Genomic DNA, 18,271 nt, shown 5'->3' with positions numbered 1-18,271 from the left:
TGCCATAATTTCATTCAGCTAATCATATGACAGCAAGTTAATGCATTCAGAAACAGTTAACATGACTATGAAGTTAGCACTTGGGGGAAGGTGATTTATGTGGCTTTGAGCGTGGTTGGTGCCAGACAGGCTGGTCTGAGTATTTCAGAAACTGCTGATCTGGTGAGATTTTCCCACAAAACCTCTCTGGGGTTTATGGCCAGAAAAAGAGAGAATATCCAGTGAGCAGCAGGTGTCTGGATGAAAATGTCTTGTTGATGCCAGAGGTCAGAGGGCAATGGCCAGACTGCTTCAAGCTGATTGGAAGGCAACAGGTAACTCAAATAGCCACTTGTTACAACCAAGGCATGCAGAAGAGCATGCTGGGTGTCACTCCTAAAAACAGATGTTTGGAAAAATGTTGGCTGGTCTGATGACTTTCAAATTTTGCTGCAGCATTCAGATGGTAGGATCAGAATTTGGCATAAACAAGCATGGAGCCGTCCTCCCATGTGTGTCATAAAATTGGTCATCAGACAGTTTGTCTGCAACTATTCTGTAAACTGGTCTTTTAAGTAAATGCCATGTTTGCTTCCTAAAATGGATCTTGGGAGTCACAGTTAAATTTCTTGCCCCAAAAACCTGTACGGAAAACCCTAAAATTCATTATCATCATCATCATGGTTGCACTGGTTTTGTTGTTCCGACTGCATCTTGAATATTATGTTTTTCATGGTGATGTTTGACAGTATACATCCTACCATTCTTAGCTTTTCTTCTTACTCTAAAGTACGCTACCTACCTCGCATTAAATACCTTGTTATCCCCCAGAACTTCCCTGGATGAGGTCCTACTAGGGCCAGTTCTTCCACAAACACCAGTTCAGTTCAATTTTAGTTAACCAGCACCAAATCAGAACAACAGTTGCTTCAAGGCGCTTTATATTTTAAAGTAAAGATCCTACAATAATAGATAGAAAACCCCAACAATCACACGACCCTCTATGAGCAAACACTTGAAGCAGTGAGTGGCAGCCAGCTGGTACAATTGGTCTGAGATGAGGGGTCAAAAGACAGACTGTGAAAGAGAACCACAGATTAATTATAATGAATGAATGAATGCAAAGTGGTGTGTAAATATTAGTGAAGGTGCAGGCCTTTCTAAGACAGCTAGCTACTTCCTACTGTGGAAGACGGACCTCTTAGCTCGCATTAGCCTCACAATCATGCCAACATTAACCAACATTATCCGCTAATTCTAACATTCTGAGGACTAAATTAAAAACAAAATTACACCCAAACTGCTGATGTCTATAACTGTGTTGCCCTAGCAAGAAGCAACAGATTGCTAGAATTTGGAAACACATACCCCTGCTAGTGCAAAAAAACTGTAATCTGAACACATCACCCTCCAACACTGCATCTATGTTTGAATCCCAGACTGCAGTGAGTGTATGACTAGCAGCAAGTGGCAGGTTGGCGCAGCATGTCTTGTTCCTGAGTGATGCCAACCTCCTCTGGCCCCCGTCCATCACCCACTGATGTCCAATCTGCTTCTCTCATCCATACCTAATAAAATTCCTGACGCCGATTAGCGTTTGTGATCATTAGCCACAGCTGACATCAACAAGTGACTCGCCGGAGTTACGTGTAGGTCATTCTGTGGCTCGATTTCAGGCAAGAGTCTCAGTCCTGCTTTTTTATGTACGATTCATCTCGTAGCCTTTTCTTTTTATATGTATAAGAGATGTAACTATGTGAAGTCAGCCACCGCAGAACGTGCTTTTGTGTTATACTAAATGAGACTTGTAGCTCATGTTTTAAAGTTCATGCTCAGTGGTGCCTTTGTGCCACACACACAGACTTAACGTGCAGAGTCCCTGAGGCGGCTGAAAGTGAATCTCCATGATCACATCGAGTTGGAGGAGAGGCGAATGGGCCAGGGGAGGGCCACTGACTTCTTTGACGTCTCAGGGAAAGTGACATTAGCCAAGTTGGTTGCGTAACCGCTGAGCCATTCACTCCAATGGCACCGCACTTCTGGCCAGAGGGGCCATTTTACATTTTGGTGGAACAAGACTCAAAGTAATAGCTTTGACTGCGCTCCACTGAGCCAGCAGACGGTGGCTCAGGACAGGTGACCCTGCCTCTGCATACGAGACGATAGGAGACAATGGAGAGCGGTTTAAGTAGTTTTCACACAGGGTATGAGGTCAGTGAACTATCTGCCATCAGGCTTTAAATCGTGTCACTGCACGCTTAAGGCAGGTGCTTTTAAATGAACTCCTTTAGTGCTGTGCATGTTAATTGCACTCGCCTCATTATGCCAAATAGCCCCAGAGGAATACAGTGTTCTTTCATCATATTGTGCGATGAAACGCTCCAAATGACGTGACTGCCTGAAGATAAATCAGGGGTCCTAAACTTCATGCTGCTCATTATTTTTGTTCTTGGCGTGTCCCCTTTTTGGAAGCGTCAGTGTCAACCGTGGTGGTTTGGATGCAAACTGGCAACAAGCTGATTTTGACAGTTTGTGTGTTTTGCTCTACATCTGTGTGAGCATCCGCTCTCATGTGCAGGCATTTCTGTAGAATTTATTTTAACATGGGTAAGTGTGTTTGCTATGTGTGTCTTGGGACTTGCTTCTCCCTCTCTCTCCCAGCTGGCAGCGTTTAGCTCAGATTGACTGCTGAAAGAGAGAGAGAGCTTTGCAGGGGAATGAACACGGCACAGATCAGCAGGATAAAAAAGTATTGATCACGCAGCGGAGTGCCGAGAACGGGATTTGAGCGTCGCACGTTCCATCAAGCTCAGTTACGCCAGGGCAGATGCTGACCCTGTGGCCCTTCGTAATTCTGCAAAATCAGCCAAGGGTTTCTCACAAACACAAGATTTGGGTCAGTTATGTACCGTGGGAAATAAAACAGCAAAAAAAAAACCCAGCATGTCCTTTTAATCAGCTACAAGCTGGTATATTCCTCAGAACAGAAATCAAAAGATCAGAAACTATCTCCAACATCAGGAACTTATCATTCCTTTGAACTAAATGCAAATGCTTGTGAGGAGTCCACACTTTCCACATATGAAAGTTCATGTCCTTCTCAGTTGAACGTACTCAGACATCTTCTGGGTAAGTCCATTAACGCACAATGATTAAGCCAGTTGCATATTTTGTTTTTCTGCAAACATGACCTGATGTGACCAAGTCATCGGGATGCTGAAAAGAAAAAAACAAAAATGAAAGATGTCTAATAGTTGCTCTACCACACACAGGTGATATGTAACTTCTTGCTAATTTAAGACGAAACCCCTCATCAGAAAAGCCCTATCCATCCATTTTCCAGTTCAGAGCTGCAGGGGAGCTGGAGTCCACCCCAGCTGTCAAGGGGTGGAAAGACGGGTTGCCAGTCTGACAGACATTTATGCTCACCCAATTTAGAAACACCACTTGACCCACACATGTTTTTGGACTGTGGGAGGAAGCTAGAGGATTTGTGCCCACAAAAGCACAGAGAGAACATGCAACCTCAACACGGAAAGCCCAGCCTGGGGTTGAAACCAGGACCTGTTTGCTTTGGCAGTGGCTCTAACCACCACACACTTAAACTCTGTTGCACTGACAGGATGGTACATTTGTCAAGGTTCTGACACTGATTTGTTCACGGAAACAAATGTTTTCTTTTGAGCAATAAGTGAAACTTTTTGAGTGAATTACAGGCTTTTTGCGGGCAAACCATTATGTGCTGCTTTGTTTCTTATTGTTCTGAAAAGCGACCGAAAACAACTTCAAAGTGTCGTTTGACAGATGGAGGCAAAATGAGGAGAAAATCGAAAGAAAATAAAACAAAATGAGTATTCTCGTGTTGTTTCTTTGCACAGAACGGTCTGCAGAAGACGCATCTGACGAATCATGCAGATACAGCAACTGTGCATGTGCTAATAACCTGCCAGATAATCCGTGAGATAATTATTTTTTTATTACAGAGATGAGAGAATGCAGATAGTCCTGTTTATAGTATATTAGTCAAATTTGATTAAAATTAATTGCAGTGAGTAATTGTTTTGGCTTCTATTTGCATCTACGCCACAGTATACTGATTATCTTTAGATTCAGGACCACGACAGCTTATCATCTGCTGTCTTTTTGATCAGTCCAGTTGCTAAAAGTGCAAGAAATATACCCTAAATTCTGCTTTTTAACATTTTTATCTGCATAACCACTTAAATGGCTTCAGACAAAATGCATATGGCCTACACCGAGCACTGTGCTTGATTCAATCACAGGTAGACACTGAAAGGACTGACATTGCTGCTGTTGTGTAGACAGATCCTTTGTAGAAAACTGTCTGGGCTCCAGGAATTTCTCACGGTAATTTTTTTCTAACATTGTATAGTCAGAATTATTAAAATGTTTACCCAGAACATTACTGGCACATCACAATGGTTGCAACCAATCAGCGTTTGCAACTTTGTGCCAATGTGCATAATCTGGCCTAGCTGTTGGCTTCCTTACAACCAGGCTGATTATCCAACTGTTCATGTTTCTTTTTTGTTGCGGTGATGTAGCCGTGTTCCCAGATTTAGTGAATAATGTTGGTGGAAAAAACTGGTTAAAGAAAATACTGAGAAAAAGCAAATTGAACTTCGTAATGCTGCGCTTTTGATGTTCTCTTTTGCAGTTTTGAAGAAGCTCTGAAGAACATTTTATCCCTCTCCACAAAGTGGAACAATGGAAATCTCCCAAGCTGTAGTTTGTGCGTGGCTGTGCCGGGAGTCTGCAGCCATTGAGCAGATGGGGCTTTTTTTTTATTTCCACCAGAGGAGGCGCAGTCATCCATCCCCCCCTCCCATCTCTTTTTTCTTCCTTCACTTTCCCACACCTTTCCCACTCTCTTCTCTCTTGTGGGAAACTACCCATAATGCACTGTGAGGAAATTGCCCCATAATGAATACAACACTTCTAAATTTGAATGGAGCCTCAGGCAGTGGCCAGATCGGCCGCTGAAATATTCACAAAGCTTTAATAACGCTGTTATTCCTGGCAGATGCACTGTGCGCACTCACAGTTGGCGATAATCATGCTGTGCCACTAGGTTTATGGCAAATCATTAACTATCAGGACAGTGGGACACCTTTACTCTCAGTTTATATTTAAATCTGATTTATAGAAGCACAGAAATCGATGTAGCCAGAGAAATATAGTGCATAAATCAAGGCAATATTAACTAGACATTAGCAGATCCTGCTACCGACTGAGAAAACAATGATATATTGACCTCAGTTATTTTTCCCTTCATACCTACTTAGATGTCTGTTATTAAAACCAAATGCTACAAAATGTGACAAAGTTTATAATGCGAAGTGTATTCGAGGGATTATTTCATAGCAAACGCTCTTCATTTTGTGTCGTGGGTGTCAGGTGATTGACAGGAAGCGGAGCGTAATCACAAAAGATGTCAGCAATCTGTGACAGCTTCTGTCTCCAACCACATCCATTGCGTGCCAGGCCTCATTTATCCAGTCAAAGAGCCTCAAAGGCTCTCTTGTCCAATAAGACTTGGGTTTGAATTTGATGAAAAAAATAAGGCTTTGGTTCTAAAACAAGGCTAACTGTTCAGAAAACCTGAAATGAGGATGAAGAAATGCCACTGTTGTTAAATATTTAAGGCCTCAGCCACACGGGCCTAGCGACCAGCTGGTGAAACCCTCATAACCTGTGGTTCCTTGGGGAAAACGTGTACTCTTGGTGTATTACCAGTTGGCAACTCTTTGCTGGTTATTGTTGGTGCTGCACCAGAAACCTCCTGTTGATTGCTGTGTTAGCTGCAGTTGATGGTGGTAGGTGTGCCCCACTTTGGACTGTATGCCACTTTTAAAATATTTGCATTGCTTTACACTGACAGTAGGCAAATGGTGGGTAGTGGAAGTTTTTACATCACCAGCTTTCAAGCTTTTCGTGATGATAGAGGCACTTTTACCTCACAAGTATCCGATTTAAGGATGTGCTGAAATAGTGAAATAGTTCGAATGAATCCACATTAATGTCCCGCTGTAACACAAACAGATGTAGCAGCTGACTGTCAACTCCCATGATTTGTTGGAGAAAAGGCGCTGTTTTGGTCAGAGACATCTTTGGAGAACATAATGGCTTCAGTTTCCCTTCATAAGAGACTGCAAAACTGTGAAAATGTTCAAAATCTTAAAATACTCTTTAAGGCTGCACATCTACTGCTGCAGCTCGTGCTTTTCTAAACTGGGGGCTTGCCAGCTTTCACTCACTGTCATTAATACACATGAATATAGACGAGCATCTCACGTACGTCCACTTCAGAAAACTAAGCTTTAACTAGTTCCTGGTGAAGCATCTGTTAGCTGAATTTCCTGCATCACTTAATGAAAGGTGTAACTTCAGACCATGAAAGCTTATCATGGTCAGTAGTTATAATAGTTACAAGTTATAACATGTGTGAGTGGGGCACGATACTTCCACATCAGCAGTCTATGTGGCTTTTTGTGGCATGTACTAACAGTATACTATTCTTACTTGCAATTTCTGTTTGACCCAGTTCCCAAAAAGCGACTTTAGAGTAAACCAGATTGCCTTCCCTCCGTATTTCCTGTGTTATAGCTTCAGTTGCTTTAACGTCCTGCAGCTGGTTGTTATTTTTGTTTTGACTTCCATTAAGCACCGATCTCTGGGTTTTGATTCAGGCTACATCACTCTGAGTGTACGTGTGAGAAGAGCGCAGCGGCTGCTAAGGACTACGCTACCGCTGAACTGGGTCGCGGGTAACACGTTGCTATGGCAACTGCCATTTGCGGCCCTGGGGCCAAGAACTGCTTTTCACTTACTCTTTCTCATTCTTCTCTCTGTTGTTTCTCTCTCGCGTTCCCTTTCTTCACCTCCTTCTCTCTTTCCTTTTTCTTACTCATCCCTTTGTTCCTCTGCTTGCTTTTATCCATCTTGTTGCCGCTCTTCATCTCCATTCACCCTTTTCCTTTTTTTTCTGAAACTCCTGACTTTATGCTGCCTTCAACTCTTTTATTCTATCCCTGTGTCTTTAGCCTTCGCTCTGTGCAGAAAGCAAAAAGAGCAGGCGTCTGTTATCATCCTTTCTCTTAACTCTTACCAGCAGCCACAAATGTATAGTTTTGCACTGTAGGCCGAAGCAGCTCACTTGGAAGGAAAACAAGCTTTTTAACAGTAGGGGGATGTTAATCCTCAGTGGCAGCTTTGACTGTCATATTATTTGCTGCTCTGTTGTTTGACAATATTAGCAGAAAGTCTTTTGTTCTGACTTATTGGTGGGGCACCTTCACAGACAGCCTGTGAAACGTCCCCACAAACTGATGCGTCGTCCTTGGTGTGAGATTGTTGAGGTGATATATGATGCAGCATCGTAGCGGGAGCGTAACATATTGTCTCAGCGATTAACTCCAGCTGGCTCACTGTAAGTGCTGCATGGGCGTGCAGTCATATTTCAGTCGAAGAGCAGAGAAGAAGGCAGAGATAGATGCAGCGAGCTATAAACCAAGAGAGATGGGCCAGCCTCGGTGTTTCACCTAAATTCTACTCTAATGAATAGCCCATTGATTTCCATTAGGGCTGGCTTGAGCTGACCACTCTGGCCTGTCTGTTTCCCATTAGCGCAGTTTTAAACTGAGGTTGACAAACAGTCATAGCCAGAGGCAGACCAGAAGAAGCGGCCTGACCAGTGTTTAAAGAAACCTATGAATTCATCCATGACGCTGCATGGAGCCAAGGAAAATACAGAGTTAACAGCAGAATATAAGCCTTAAAATCCAATCACGCTATCTCAGGATTTGCCTTAAATGAACAAAGTCACCTCGGTCACATCCATGAATAGACCTGGACGATAATATCTCCCGGAAGTTCTTGATTTGCATTTGAAAAAGCAGGGTTATCACGTCTCTTTTGGTTTTATTCTCTTTTCCAAATTAAAGAAAAAGAAAGAAAGGTCAGAAGACTTGCACACTAAATTGCCTGTTGACACAGACGTTTTATAGCAGGATGAAGTGTCAGCCGAGAGCAGCTTTTAAACCTCCTGGTTGTCATTGTATCGACCACCGACTCCATTGCAGGCCCCCTGAGGCCTGGCCTGCTTCTGGGCTCAGGAGTTTAGAGCCATCCAGCCTTATCAGCTGAACTTCTCCATCAGCCCGTTTTCTTCATTAACATTAATAGGATTTGGATCTATTACGCAACGAGGCTCCGCTGCGTTATGCAACGTAGAGTCTTCATCAACAGCAACACTCTTTGGAGGGGAGCAGTTGCATCTTAGACTTATGGTTCAGTTATGTTCACGCAGATGTAGACTCTGAGCTTTTAAAGAGGGACATGGGCATTGACCAGAGTGAACATTTCTTTTTAGATCAGAGAAAAACAAAAAACTGTGTGACGTCTGTGCATAAAATCTATTTCAGAAGTTGTTTAAAAATGTGTGTAAGCTTTGTAAAGTAATGCTGTTTATTAAATTGTGAAAATATATGTATGTATATAATCTTTTTTATAATTATTCAAGGGGTGGAATAAAAGTCACACTAAACATTTTTTGTCATTACGTATATGTAAGGATATGTAATTAAATTCAATTTCATTTTATTTATATATCATAAAAACAGTTACCTAAAGGTGCTTTAAACTGTAAGGTAAAGACCCTTCAATAACAGAGAGATATGTAACGGTTAAAAATGATGCTTGCAAGCTTTTCCTTTATTAGTTTCTACAGTTGAGATTTTTACTCTAAATTCCGCAAGAAGAAAAATTCCTTTTAAACTGTAACAGTGACAGGAAGTGCACATTTTTATACTTGTGCATAGAACAAATCATGTTTCTGGTAGTGAAAGTTTGCTTCATCAGCTGCAAACACAAATTCTCATGTCAATGTGACATTCCCGTGTTCAGCAGGAAAACCTTTTCCCCAGCAGTTTAGCGTGTTAGCATGCTAATCTTTGCTAATAATCAATACTAACAACAGCAAACTACGATAACATACTGAAGCCTGGCTGGTTCAAATTCTAACATTTACAGTAGTCACAGTGTAGTGTGTAAGCAGGTCAACTTTTGGTTTTGGTTTAGAACTAAACCCTGAAGAAATCTGAGGAAGCTAAAATGTTAGCTTTGAAGGCATTTGGTTATCAACTAAAGCATTAATCAAGTAAGATTTGGTGTGAAGAAAGCATATAAGGGATCACCAGTAGTCACCAGCACATGTCACATCGGTTAGCATCATCCACTCTTGTTAAATAATTTAAGTCTGGAACAAATTAATATCCAAAAGATAAGCATTACCATCTGGCTGCACCACTGCATGGATGAATAAAACACAATTTATAATATTCAGGTCGTGGAAGTCAAAGCTAATCCCCAGTCTATTTCAGGAAGCAAAGTGCTATTGTTGTTTTTCCTTTGTCAAGTTATTTATAAGTTAATTAGCTTATTATATAAGTGACTTAATTAAATGGGAACATATAATGTGATAACTAAATTTAAAAGGTAATAATCGCCACATTTAGCTTCAGCATGGTGGAGTATATTTTCTCCCAGCAGTAATTTTATTGATGATTCTTTCCCCCGGGGAGGCTGAAATCCAATCTGCTCCTTTAAGCTCATCAATAACGAGTGTCCACAAGCTTACAACCCTACCATGCTCTCTACTGTGTAGTGGCAGAGAAGGTTTTTTCACTATAAAATGACACTCTTGTTGCATTTTGGTGAAACTTTCTTCCCTTCCGGCCAACCTTGAGATGGTCTTGTGTCTTTCTGCGTATGCACGCATTCAAGTGTGCGGTTTAATTGCTTTGTGTGGGAGGCTATCACCTCGTGTCATCACCTGCCAGAGTCTATTGATTGAGCTTGACGTTGATAGAAGCTGTCAGAGAGTCTTAGCGCCGGCTTGTGTGGATGTTGAAGTGAATTTCATGTTCTGATAGAATCAACTGTCAGATGCATTAAAGAGCTGCGATTAGCACGAAGGGTGTTATTCTCTAATGCTCGCTATCAACTTTAGTAGCAGGGGCTGTCAGCTATAGATCGTCCGATCTCTGCAGACCTTCATGTGCAGGTTCTGAAACACGCGTAATGTGATAAATCACATTTCCAAGGTTTCACATACAGGAATGTCTGAATTGAACAAACTTCTGAAAATAAAATTATGATGCATCAAGGCTTCCGGTTGGAGCGGGTTGTCATGGAAACAGCAAAGTGGCACGCACAAGACATTTCATTTTGTCTTTTTTCCTGAGTAACTTCGTGGTTTATTCGAGGAGTTATTAAGATTCGAACTCTCGAGCTCAACACAGTGTTTTATTTGCCCTCTTCATCATCAGTCCTTATCCTCTTGATTGTGAGAGGGAGCAGAGGCAGCAGGGTGCACAGTGTTTGCAGCACCTGTATCTCCCAAGCCCATAACTCATGCAGGGAGCCTCACACACTGCTGCGGTTAATGGAAAACAAATTTACTAATTCATCATCATCACTGTGTAGAAACTGCTCGTGCACAAGGGATAATTTTAAATTATTCATCACTCTCTTTTGACTTCTGAAAAAAGGCAAAATCAGCTGCAGAAAGCTGGAAAATATGCACACGGGCACAGGCAAATCTCAGTCGTTTTCCGCCTGCCCTAAGAAAATGTCCAATTTGTCAATTTCTTGTTGCATAGAAATCCCAAATACTTAAAGCATAAGAACTCCAAATCTGTTGTAATCATTCTGGTCTACAAAAATAACGTAGCTCATAGGAATTTATTTTAAACCCATGTAGATTAGGTCATGAGTTAATCTTGCAAGTTGGTCATAACAAAGAAAAAAACTAAGTAGTTTTAAGATTTGAGCGTGTACAGCATGTACAGTAGCACAGCTTACATGTAATATTCAGCTCAAAGTGAACACACTCTTACTGTGAATGATGCCGTGATTAGCCGCTCGACATTCCCGACATGGAGAGGTGTTCTGCTCTGAAAGATGAGCATAAAGCCCTTGAAGCGTGCACGCTTGATTCAGCCCCAGCAGTGCAAACATCCATGCAGGTTTCTGCCTGAGTAAAAATCAAAGAGCGGTGGACAAAAAGGCCCGTCGAGTGTTGCGCTGAGTGTCATCAGCAGAGGCGAACAAGTCTCTATGTGAGATGTCACGTTGCCACAGTCAGCTTTCATTAAAATCATACATTTGAATTGCGATTTTGCCATGTGTGTGCTTTCAAATCTGACCTATTTGCTCTTGTATCCTTCCTTAAAGCTTTCTGTCTTTGAAGCTTTCTAGCAGCTAAATGCAAAAGAACACCTATGGCTCAGGCTCTCTTTGTCTCCCCCTATAGGATGCTTCGAGTGCTGCATCAAGTGTCTGGGCGGGGTGCCCTATGCCTCGCTGGTGGCCACCATCCTCTGCTTCATAGGTGTGGCTCTGTTCTGCGGATGTGGCCACGTAGCGCTGACTGGGACTCTGACCATGCTGGAGAATCACTTCTCCAGGGTATCTAGCGACCACGCCACCCTCACTGTGGTGTAAGTCCACTGAGTTTCTAATCCAAGTGTAGTTCATCACTAAGGCGTTCTCTTACTTATGATTTTATCACATGTCACTTATGGAAAAGATTAGACATGGATAAGTCCTGTCACTGTATTTCACTTACTCCCCTTCTTTTACTTAAAAACTGGTATGACCAGAATTTACTGATATTATGCTTGCAATGATCTGCTGAGAAGAACCCGCCACATTGTGTGCCATAACTTAGAACCCTTAAACTGGTAAACTGGTCATGTTAGAAACAGTCAGAAAATTATTACTTAAAAGGTCAAGGTTAGAATTGTATGGAAGAGGATTAGGGCCACTGAAAGGGGGGAAAAAGGGATCTGAGATTAAAATCTGGAAAACAAAAATCCAGCCCCAACCCCCTTTTTTGGCCCTAATCTTCTCCCACAGGACTGAAATATATTTTTTGGTGATTATATTTAAAATGGATCCTGACATAAATATAAATCTTGGGGTGCTTATACACTCTGTAATGTCAGGTATTCAGAAATCTTTATCTAACTTAAGTTAGGCCCACAATGCTGACCTGGATAATCAGCAAAGAAAAGGAGTCGATGGACCGTATAGTTCTGTTTTCATTTATTCAGGTTTTGCAGTTATATGACTGCTAACCACATGACATAAACTATTTTGGATTTGTAAACCAGGTTAAGGTTAAGCAAAGAAAGAAGAAGGAAAAGTTAATTCCATAAATATTTGCTACAGGTTGCTCGCAGCCACGAGGTGAAATTGGTCACAAAGAGATGCAAAACCCAAGAACCTCCTCGTGATTACCTTTAGCTGTGATCACCCAGAGTTTATGTTGAACATGACCCGTCTGCAAACACTTGCCAACTAATTCACTGAGTGATCATGAAACTGTAAAGCCCATGACGCAAAGCAAAAAGGCAAAAAGTGGCATCTACACTAAGCCAACCTCAGGCATGTTTTTATTCACACCTTGTCAGGTGTAGATAATAGACATTTATGCCTTGGAAACACCCAGAGAATCTTGCACTGCCACTGTAAGTTGAGTTGAGTAGGGGTTGCAGAGGGCCATAACAGCCACCGTCTTTCATGCAAACTACATGCATTTGCAGTAATCTGTAGCAACAAGGGTTTTTTTTGGTGCAGCACACTCTTTGTGATGGATTTCTCCCAATTACAGCCTCCGATAATCAAACACCAGCTAATCAGAGAATGCAAACCTTTCCCCAGCAACCAGTGGTTGTATTTTGTCCAATATGGCGAACAACTCTCATCAATGTGCCCCACAAAAGAAACCTCTAACAAATCCCCCTAGTATTTTGGTTTAAACATGTTAAAAAAATAATCCGAAATATAACAAAAGCTCTCATAAACCATAAGTTAGTGGATAGAACTGTCTTTGATTACCTTTCACTATAGTCTACATATCATCATAAAGTTCAAACTCTAGTCAGAGAAAACAGATTTCAGTACGATGGTTATCAACATGGTCTGTTAAGCCTTCCTTTCTGCTTCCTGTTCTCTACTTGTACACATAATAGAATAGAATAGAATTCAACTTTATTGTCATTGCACATGCACAGGTACAGGGCAACGAAATGCAGTTTGCATCCATCCAGAAGTGCTTTAGTGATATAGGTATATTACAATATATATTAGCAATAATATAGATATGTGAGTATATTACAGAAATGGGTCTATTATGGTATGTTATAATGTACACGGTATGATGTTGTGAATATTCTATAACTATAAGTATGTACAGGCTGTAGTGAGTACAAGCTATGTACAGGATATGAACAGGATATAAATATGAAAAACTATACAGAATATGAAATAAATAACTTTACAGAATCTGAGATATACAGCTATACAGAAATGGGAACTATGCAAGTTGTAAACAGTTGTAGGGTTAAAAATTATCGAATGTACAGAATGATTATTTACACAGAGCTATACAGTAGTGCAGTTAAGATAAGTGAGATATAATTCCTACAGAGGCTATAAGAGGGGTGTTTCATGTGTCATCTGACTCTTCGTGCTGACAAAGTCATCCCTATGAGTTCTGTCTAGTCCACTCAGAGATGTCGTCAGATTATGATGATAAAGTGGTGATTAAAATTTATAAGGAACATAAAAAAGAAAGAAAGACAAATTCATATTTCGATCTTTATCTATCGTAATCTTGGGATTTAGTGCAGAGCATTAAAATAAACATTTTAACTTAAATTCATGTATTTTAACGCTGCTGTTTCCTTCTTACGTGATGGCTGCACGTTAGAGCTGTGAAACTTTAAATATAAACATTAAACATTACTGTCCCGTAGTCTAACAAAAGAAAAGTTATTATTAAGTTGCCTGAATAGGTGTTTTTGAAAATAAATACCCTAATCCGTTTTTTAATCTAATATTCTAGCTTCAGTTCCAGCAGTGGAGAAAAGACTTAGCAAGAGATTAGAACCAAGTATTAAAACATATATATATTGTCTGCTTCACCAGCTGCATTCAAATGCCAGTGACACTGTGCTGCCGTTCTGCTGCTGTAACATTACACTTCAGCTTCATTCTGAAGCTGCACATATCCTACAGTAGAGTATTTATATTATACTTAAAACATGTTGTGGATAGTAGAATCAGCGAAACTGTGCGATCTGAATCTATTTTAAACTGAAACTCAGAACATAACCTGAGTTATTACAATGATTTAGTCAGGAAAAAGACAGACTGATAGAAAATTCTTTAAGCACAACAAAGCTTCCTGACCAATTAATCCAGCTCTGTATCACATCCCTTTGTCCCAAAAGTCTACATTTTAAGTAAAATTTAAATTATGTATCACAAATGTCTAACCTTAACCAACTTTAGCCACAAAAACTGCATCTAACATTAGCTAAGATGAACCACCATGAGCTAATGGTACTATTATCTAAGGTTACCCAACGATAGTCAATATAATACAATATAATCTTGATCTTTATCTCTTTAAAAAAAGGTAAAAGTAGTTAAATGAAACATAAAATAAAAAGGGTTTTAGCTTACACGAGCTAACATTAAACAGCATAAAACATTAGCTTAGGGTTTCATTGGTGCAGGTTCGTATAACCTTGATGTTTAAAGCTAATTCCTTGCTTTGCCTCTGTTTTTGTTCAGGATTCAGATTTTTCAGTACATCATCTATGGCATTGGCTCCTTCTTCTTTGTGTACGCCATCGTCCTGTTGGCTGAGGGCTTTTACACCACCAGCGCCATCAAGAAGGAGCTGCAGAGTGACTTCAAGACCACCGTCTGTGGACGCTGCATCACCGCCTTCGTATGTGAACACACAAATACACACACGCACACATAAGCAGCTGCAAATCATCACACCCACTGACCCAGTTAGACTTCAAATTAAAGCCTCCAAATGAGACTTAATGACTTTGATGTGTATTTTAAAATGTTCCTGCTTAAAGTAGTTTAGTGGCTTAAAACAACAAACAGAAAACGGTCCTTCAGTATGCTTTACATGCCTGAATAAGGGTCATCAAGTATTTCAGAGACCCAGTCACACGCATTTACACGTTTATGAGCACGTGCGCATGACGAAGACAGATATAAACAAATACTTGCACATACACAAATGCTTAAAATCCCACTCGAGCCTTCAGGGTAACTCTGGCACTGTTTGTCCTTTCTACCCTGATTACTCTAATTGCTGCAGATGTCGGCTAACATTAGCGTAAACCCTGATTTGCCTCTGATTTGTGTCCGTATAAACAATCTCAGCCTTTAAAAAATATTCTTTTCTTTTTTATAAAATCACAATTTTTCTCTTTATTTCCACTTGTCTCCTCTCCTCAGTTCATGTTCCTGACCTACATCCTCTTCCTGGCCTTCCTTGCCATCTTCGGCTTCACGGCGATCCCGGTTTTCCTCTTCTTTAACATGTGGAATACCTGTGCTACCATGAAATCTCCCTATGCTAACATCACTTCTCCTGACTCCATCTGTGTGGATGTCAGGCAGTACGGTCAGTAACTTAGAAATGACGTGAACTGTATTAGTTAAGTTTATGTCTGATGCATTCTTTCGGTGATTGAATGAACCGTACATGTGTGGCATACGTAGATTTTATAAGTGAAATTGGCTGACATTAGCCCATTTGAGCTAGGTTGGCTAGCTAGGTATAGGCTAGCTCATAATTCTCTGAACTTTTATGAGATATTTTGTATCTTTCTGTACTAATATCATAGTTTTCCCTATAAAGGATAAACATTAGTATTGAGAGGCTAAAAAATCTTACATAAATTAGCACTGGAACAATAATAAATGTTCAGATACTGACGATGAGAAATCTGTCAATTTAGTTGTTTTTGAAACATGCAGCCTGTCAAAATAAATTAATCACTTAGCACCAATAAATCTTTGAAAGCCTGGTTTTTATTCTAATAGTCATTGCTGTAAGGCTTTGCAGTTCCCTAGCATTGTTTCTTACCTCCTTCTCCAGTCAACAAGGCCAGTCTGCCCTTTATATTTTTCCTGTAGCTCTTGTTCTGCCCACCTTATGTTATCACAGCTGACACATTTTCATCACAGTTTGTGCAGGAGTAGTACCTGCCAGACAGGTGGGCCTCCATTACTTGGTTATAAACAGTTTGCAAATAATATGTACAGATGATGTGTCGTTTGTAACTCAACAACCATTCCTTGTTGCTCCAAACTCATGTTAGCTCATATGCAGGGCTACATGCAGCCTGAAGGAGAGCTTGTTTATTCAAATGTGCTATATGTAAATTAGGAATAACAAAGCTAAACTGCCTCCTCCTAAACCTATTAGGCTTATTTTATTCTTTTTTCGAATCACATGTAAAACCACATACTGACAATGTATACACAGTGGTTCTTCCTGAGGCAAATGGCCGACCTCACAATGAAAAATATACATATATACACTGTATCTGTTTACTATGTACAGTATAGTATGTATGGAAACATCCAAGAAGATATGCAACACTTGGAAATCATAGGTTATGAAAATCTGTACAAAATATTTTAAAGTGCTGTATAAAATGTAATAGAATTGTGGCATTGCTGCACCAGACCAAAGATTTAGATGATGAAACATGCTTTCATGCTAATCAGTTCACTTTAAAACCATCTTCAAAAGATGTCTTAAAAAATAATAAATCTGTCATGGTACCGGTCTTTAAAGTTCAGGAGAAATTCCCCTGATCAAGAAATATTCTGGCTAACTTTAAAAAGTCTGCAGCAAAATAGGAAAAACATCCAGGTGCCTCTCTCATTTCCACACAGGCGTTACCTGCAGGCAGAAAACTCTGGAACAATTTTTCAGGCTTTCCCCTCCTTATAAACGTCACCTATTCATCTCCAACCACTTTAAATGTCATTGTCTATGCACGAAGAGGTCAAACGAATACATTTAGATTATTGAGAGCGTGACTGGATCTCTATGAAAATCCACCTCAAAGCAGTGTTACAGCACAGCAACACTCCCCTGTGATTGCGTGTGTGGTCATCAGTCTGATGGCCCAACGTACAGTACGTGACCCACATTTGAAAGACAGCTGGCTCGCTTACAAAGTAGGATGAGGATCACATATGCTTCATTGGCTGCGGTGCTGCACTAGCACGGCGTGTGAAATATTAACCCCAATTACTCAGTCGTCAAATTATTGTCAGCAGTTTTGGAGCTCCAGCTGATGAGTGATTGAGGAAAGGTTTTAGAAGCTAAAACAAGCAACTGCACACAGTTTGTTTTTTACAGATAGCAGCCTATAGCAGCAATCCCCTAAAGTGATTCTACAGTAAAAAGAAAGAAAGAAAGAAAGAAAGGAAAAAGGGATTCACAATGACCCACATTTTTCCAGCAGCAGCCCTGTTTCCTTTAATCTTTATCTGCGCCTAATGCATAATGCCTTCAATCATATCACACAGTCTCTGGGGAGGAAAAAGCTTCTTGTCTCAGTCCTGTGACGTTTCATCTCTCTGATCCCGCAGGTGTTATTCCCTATAATGCCACGCCAGGAAAAGCTTGCGGAGCCACGCTGGGAGAGATTTGTAACACCAGTGAGGTGAGAGGATGCTGACCTCCTTTGTTTTTTTCCTTATTCCCTCGCTCTCCTTTCCTCCCTTCACTAACCTAGCTTCTCTTTCTCCCCGCAGTTCTACTTGTCCTACCACCTCTACATCGTTGCGTTAGCCGGCGCCGGAGCCACCGTCATCGCACTGGTAAGCTCCTCATGATCCCACCGATGCGGTAGTGTGCCGCTCAAAATATGCATGTTGCTATGGCATGATTATCTGTTTCCACGGCAACCTCTCCGCCTCTCACATATGTCCTTCTATGGGTTTCTGCAGCCCGCCTCTGTGCATGCGCTCACCAAGGGTCAGTGTTTTACTCTGCTGCGGAGGTGGGCTTTTTTGTTTTGAGTCCAGGGAGATGGAGATGCTCAAAAAAAGCATTAAGCAGTACTCCAGATGTTGGCACAGGGTCAGCTGGAAGCTCTGTGTACTTTGATGTGTTACAAAAGGTGGAAAGACATGCTAGAAAAAAGTCACTGAGGAAAACTGGCTTGTACAGTAATGTTGCTCTGGAACATTTTCATTGTTCTCAGGTTGGTTTCTATTAATATATTTGGATGTTTTCTACATTTAGACATCGCTAAACTTCAGTGGGCACAAATCAGTAGTGTGGGATGAGACACTTGGGGATTTGGCACACAGATGTAAAACAGGGTGTAACAGGACATACCAAAAACATGCACGCAGAGGTTTT

The 18,271-nt window shown here is 40.9% G+C and overlaps 1 protein-coding gene across 2 annotated transcripts in view; it reads left to right on the top strand.

Annotated features, from left to right (window-relative positions):
* LOC308394356 (neuronal membrane glycoprotein M6-b-like) overlaps nt 1-18,271 on the top strand; it is a 54,118-nt gene that overhangs the window by 32,437 nt on the left and 3,410 nt on the right. For both annotated transcript variants that reach the window (XM_080878637.1, XM_080878636.1), the window contains exons 2-6: nt 11,315-11,501; nt 14,647-14,806; nt 15,337-15,505; nt 17,494-17,567; nt 17,659-17,724. In XM_080878637.1, coding sequence (XP_080734763.1) covers nt 11,315-11,501; nt 14,647-14,806; nt 15,337-15,505; nt 17,494-17,567; nt 17,659-17,724 — 656 coding nt within the window. The remainder of the gene's footprint in view (nt 1-11,314; nt 11,502-14,646; nt 14,807-15,336; nt 15,506-17,493; nt 17,568-17,658; nt 17,725-18,271) is intronic.

Source organism: Rhamphochromis sp. 'chilingali' (genome assembly GCF_963969265.1).
Source record: "Rhamphochromis sp. 'chilingali' genome assembly, chromosome: 3".
Classification (NCBI taxonomy): Eukaryota; Metazoa; Chordata; class Actinopteri; order Cichliformes; family Cichlidae; genus Rhamphochromis; species Rhamphochromis sp. 'chilingali'.
Note: the sequence above shows the minus strand (reverse complement) of the source record. Positions and strands in the feature narration are given on the sequence as shown.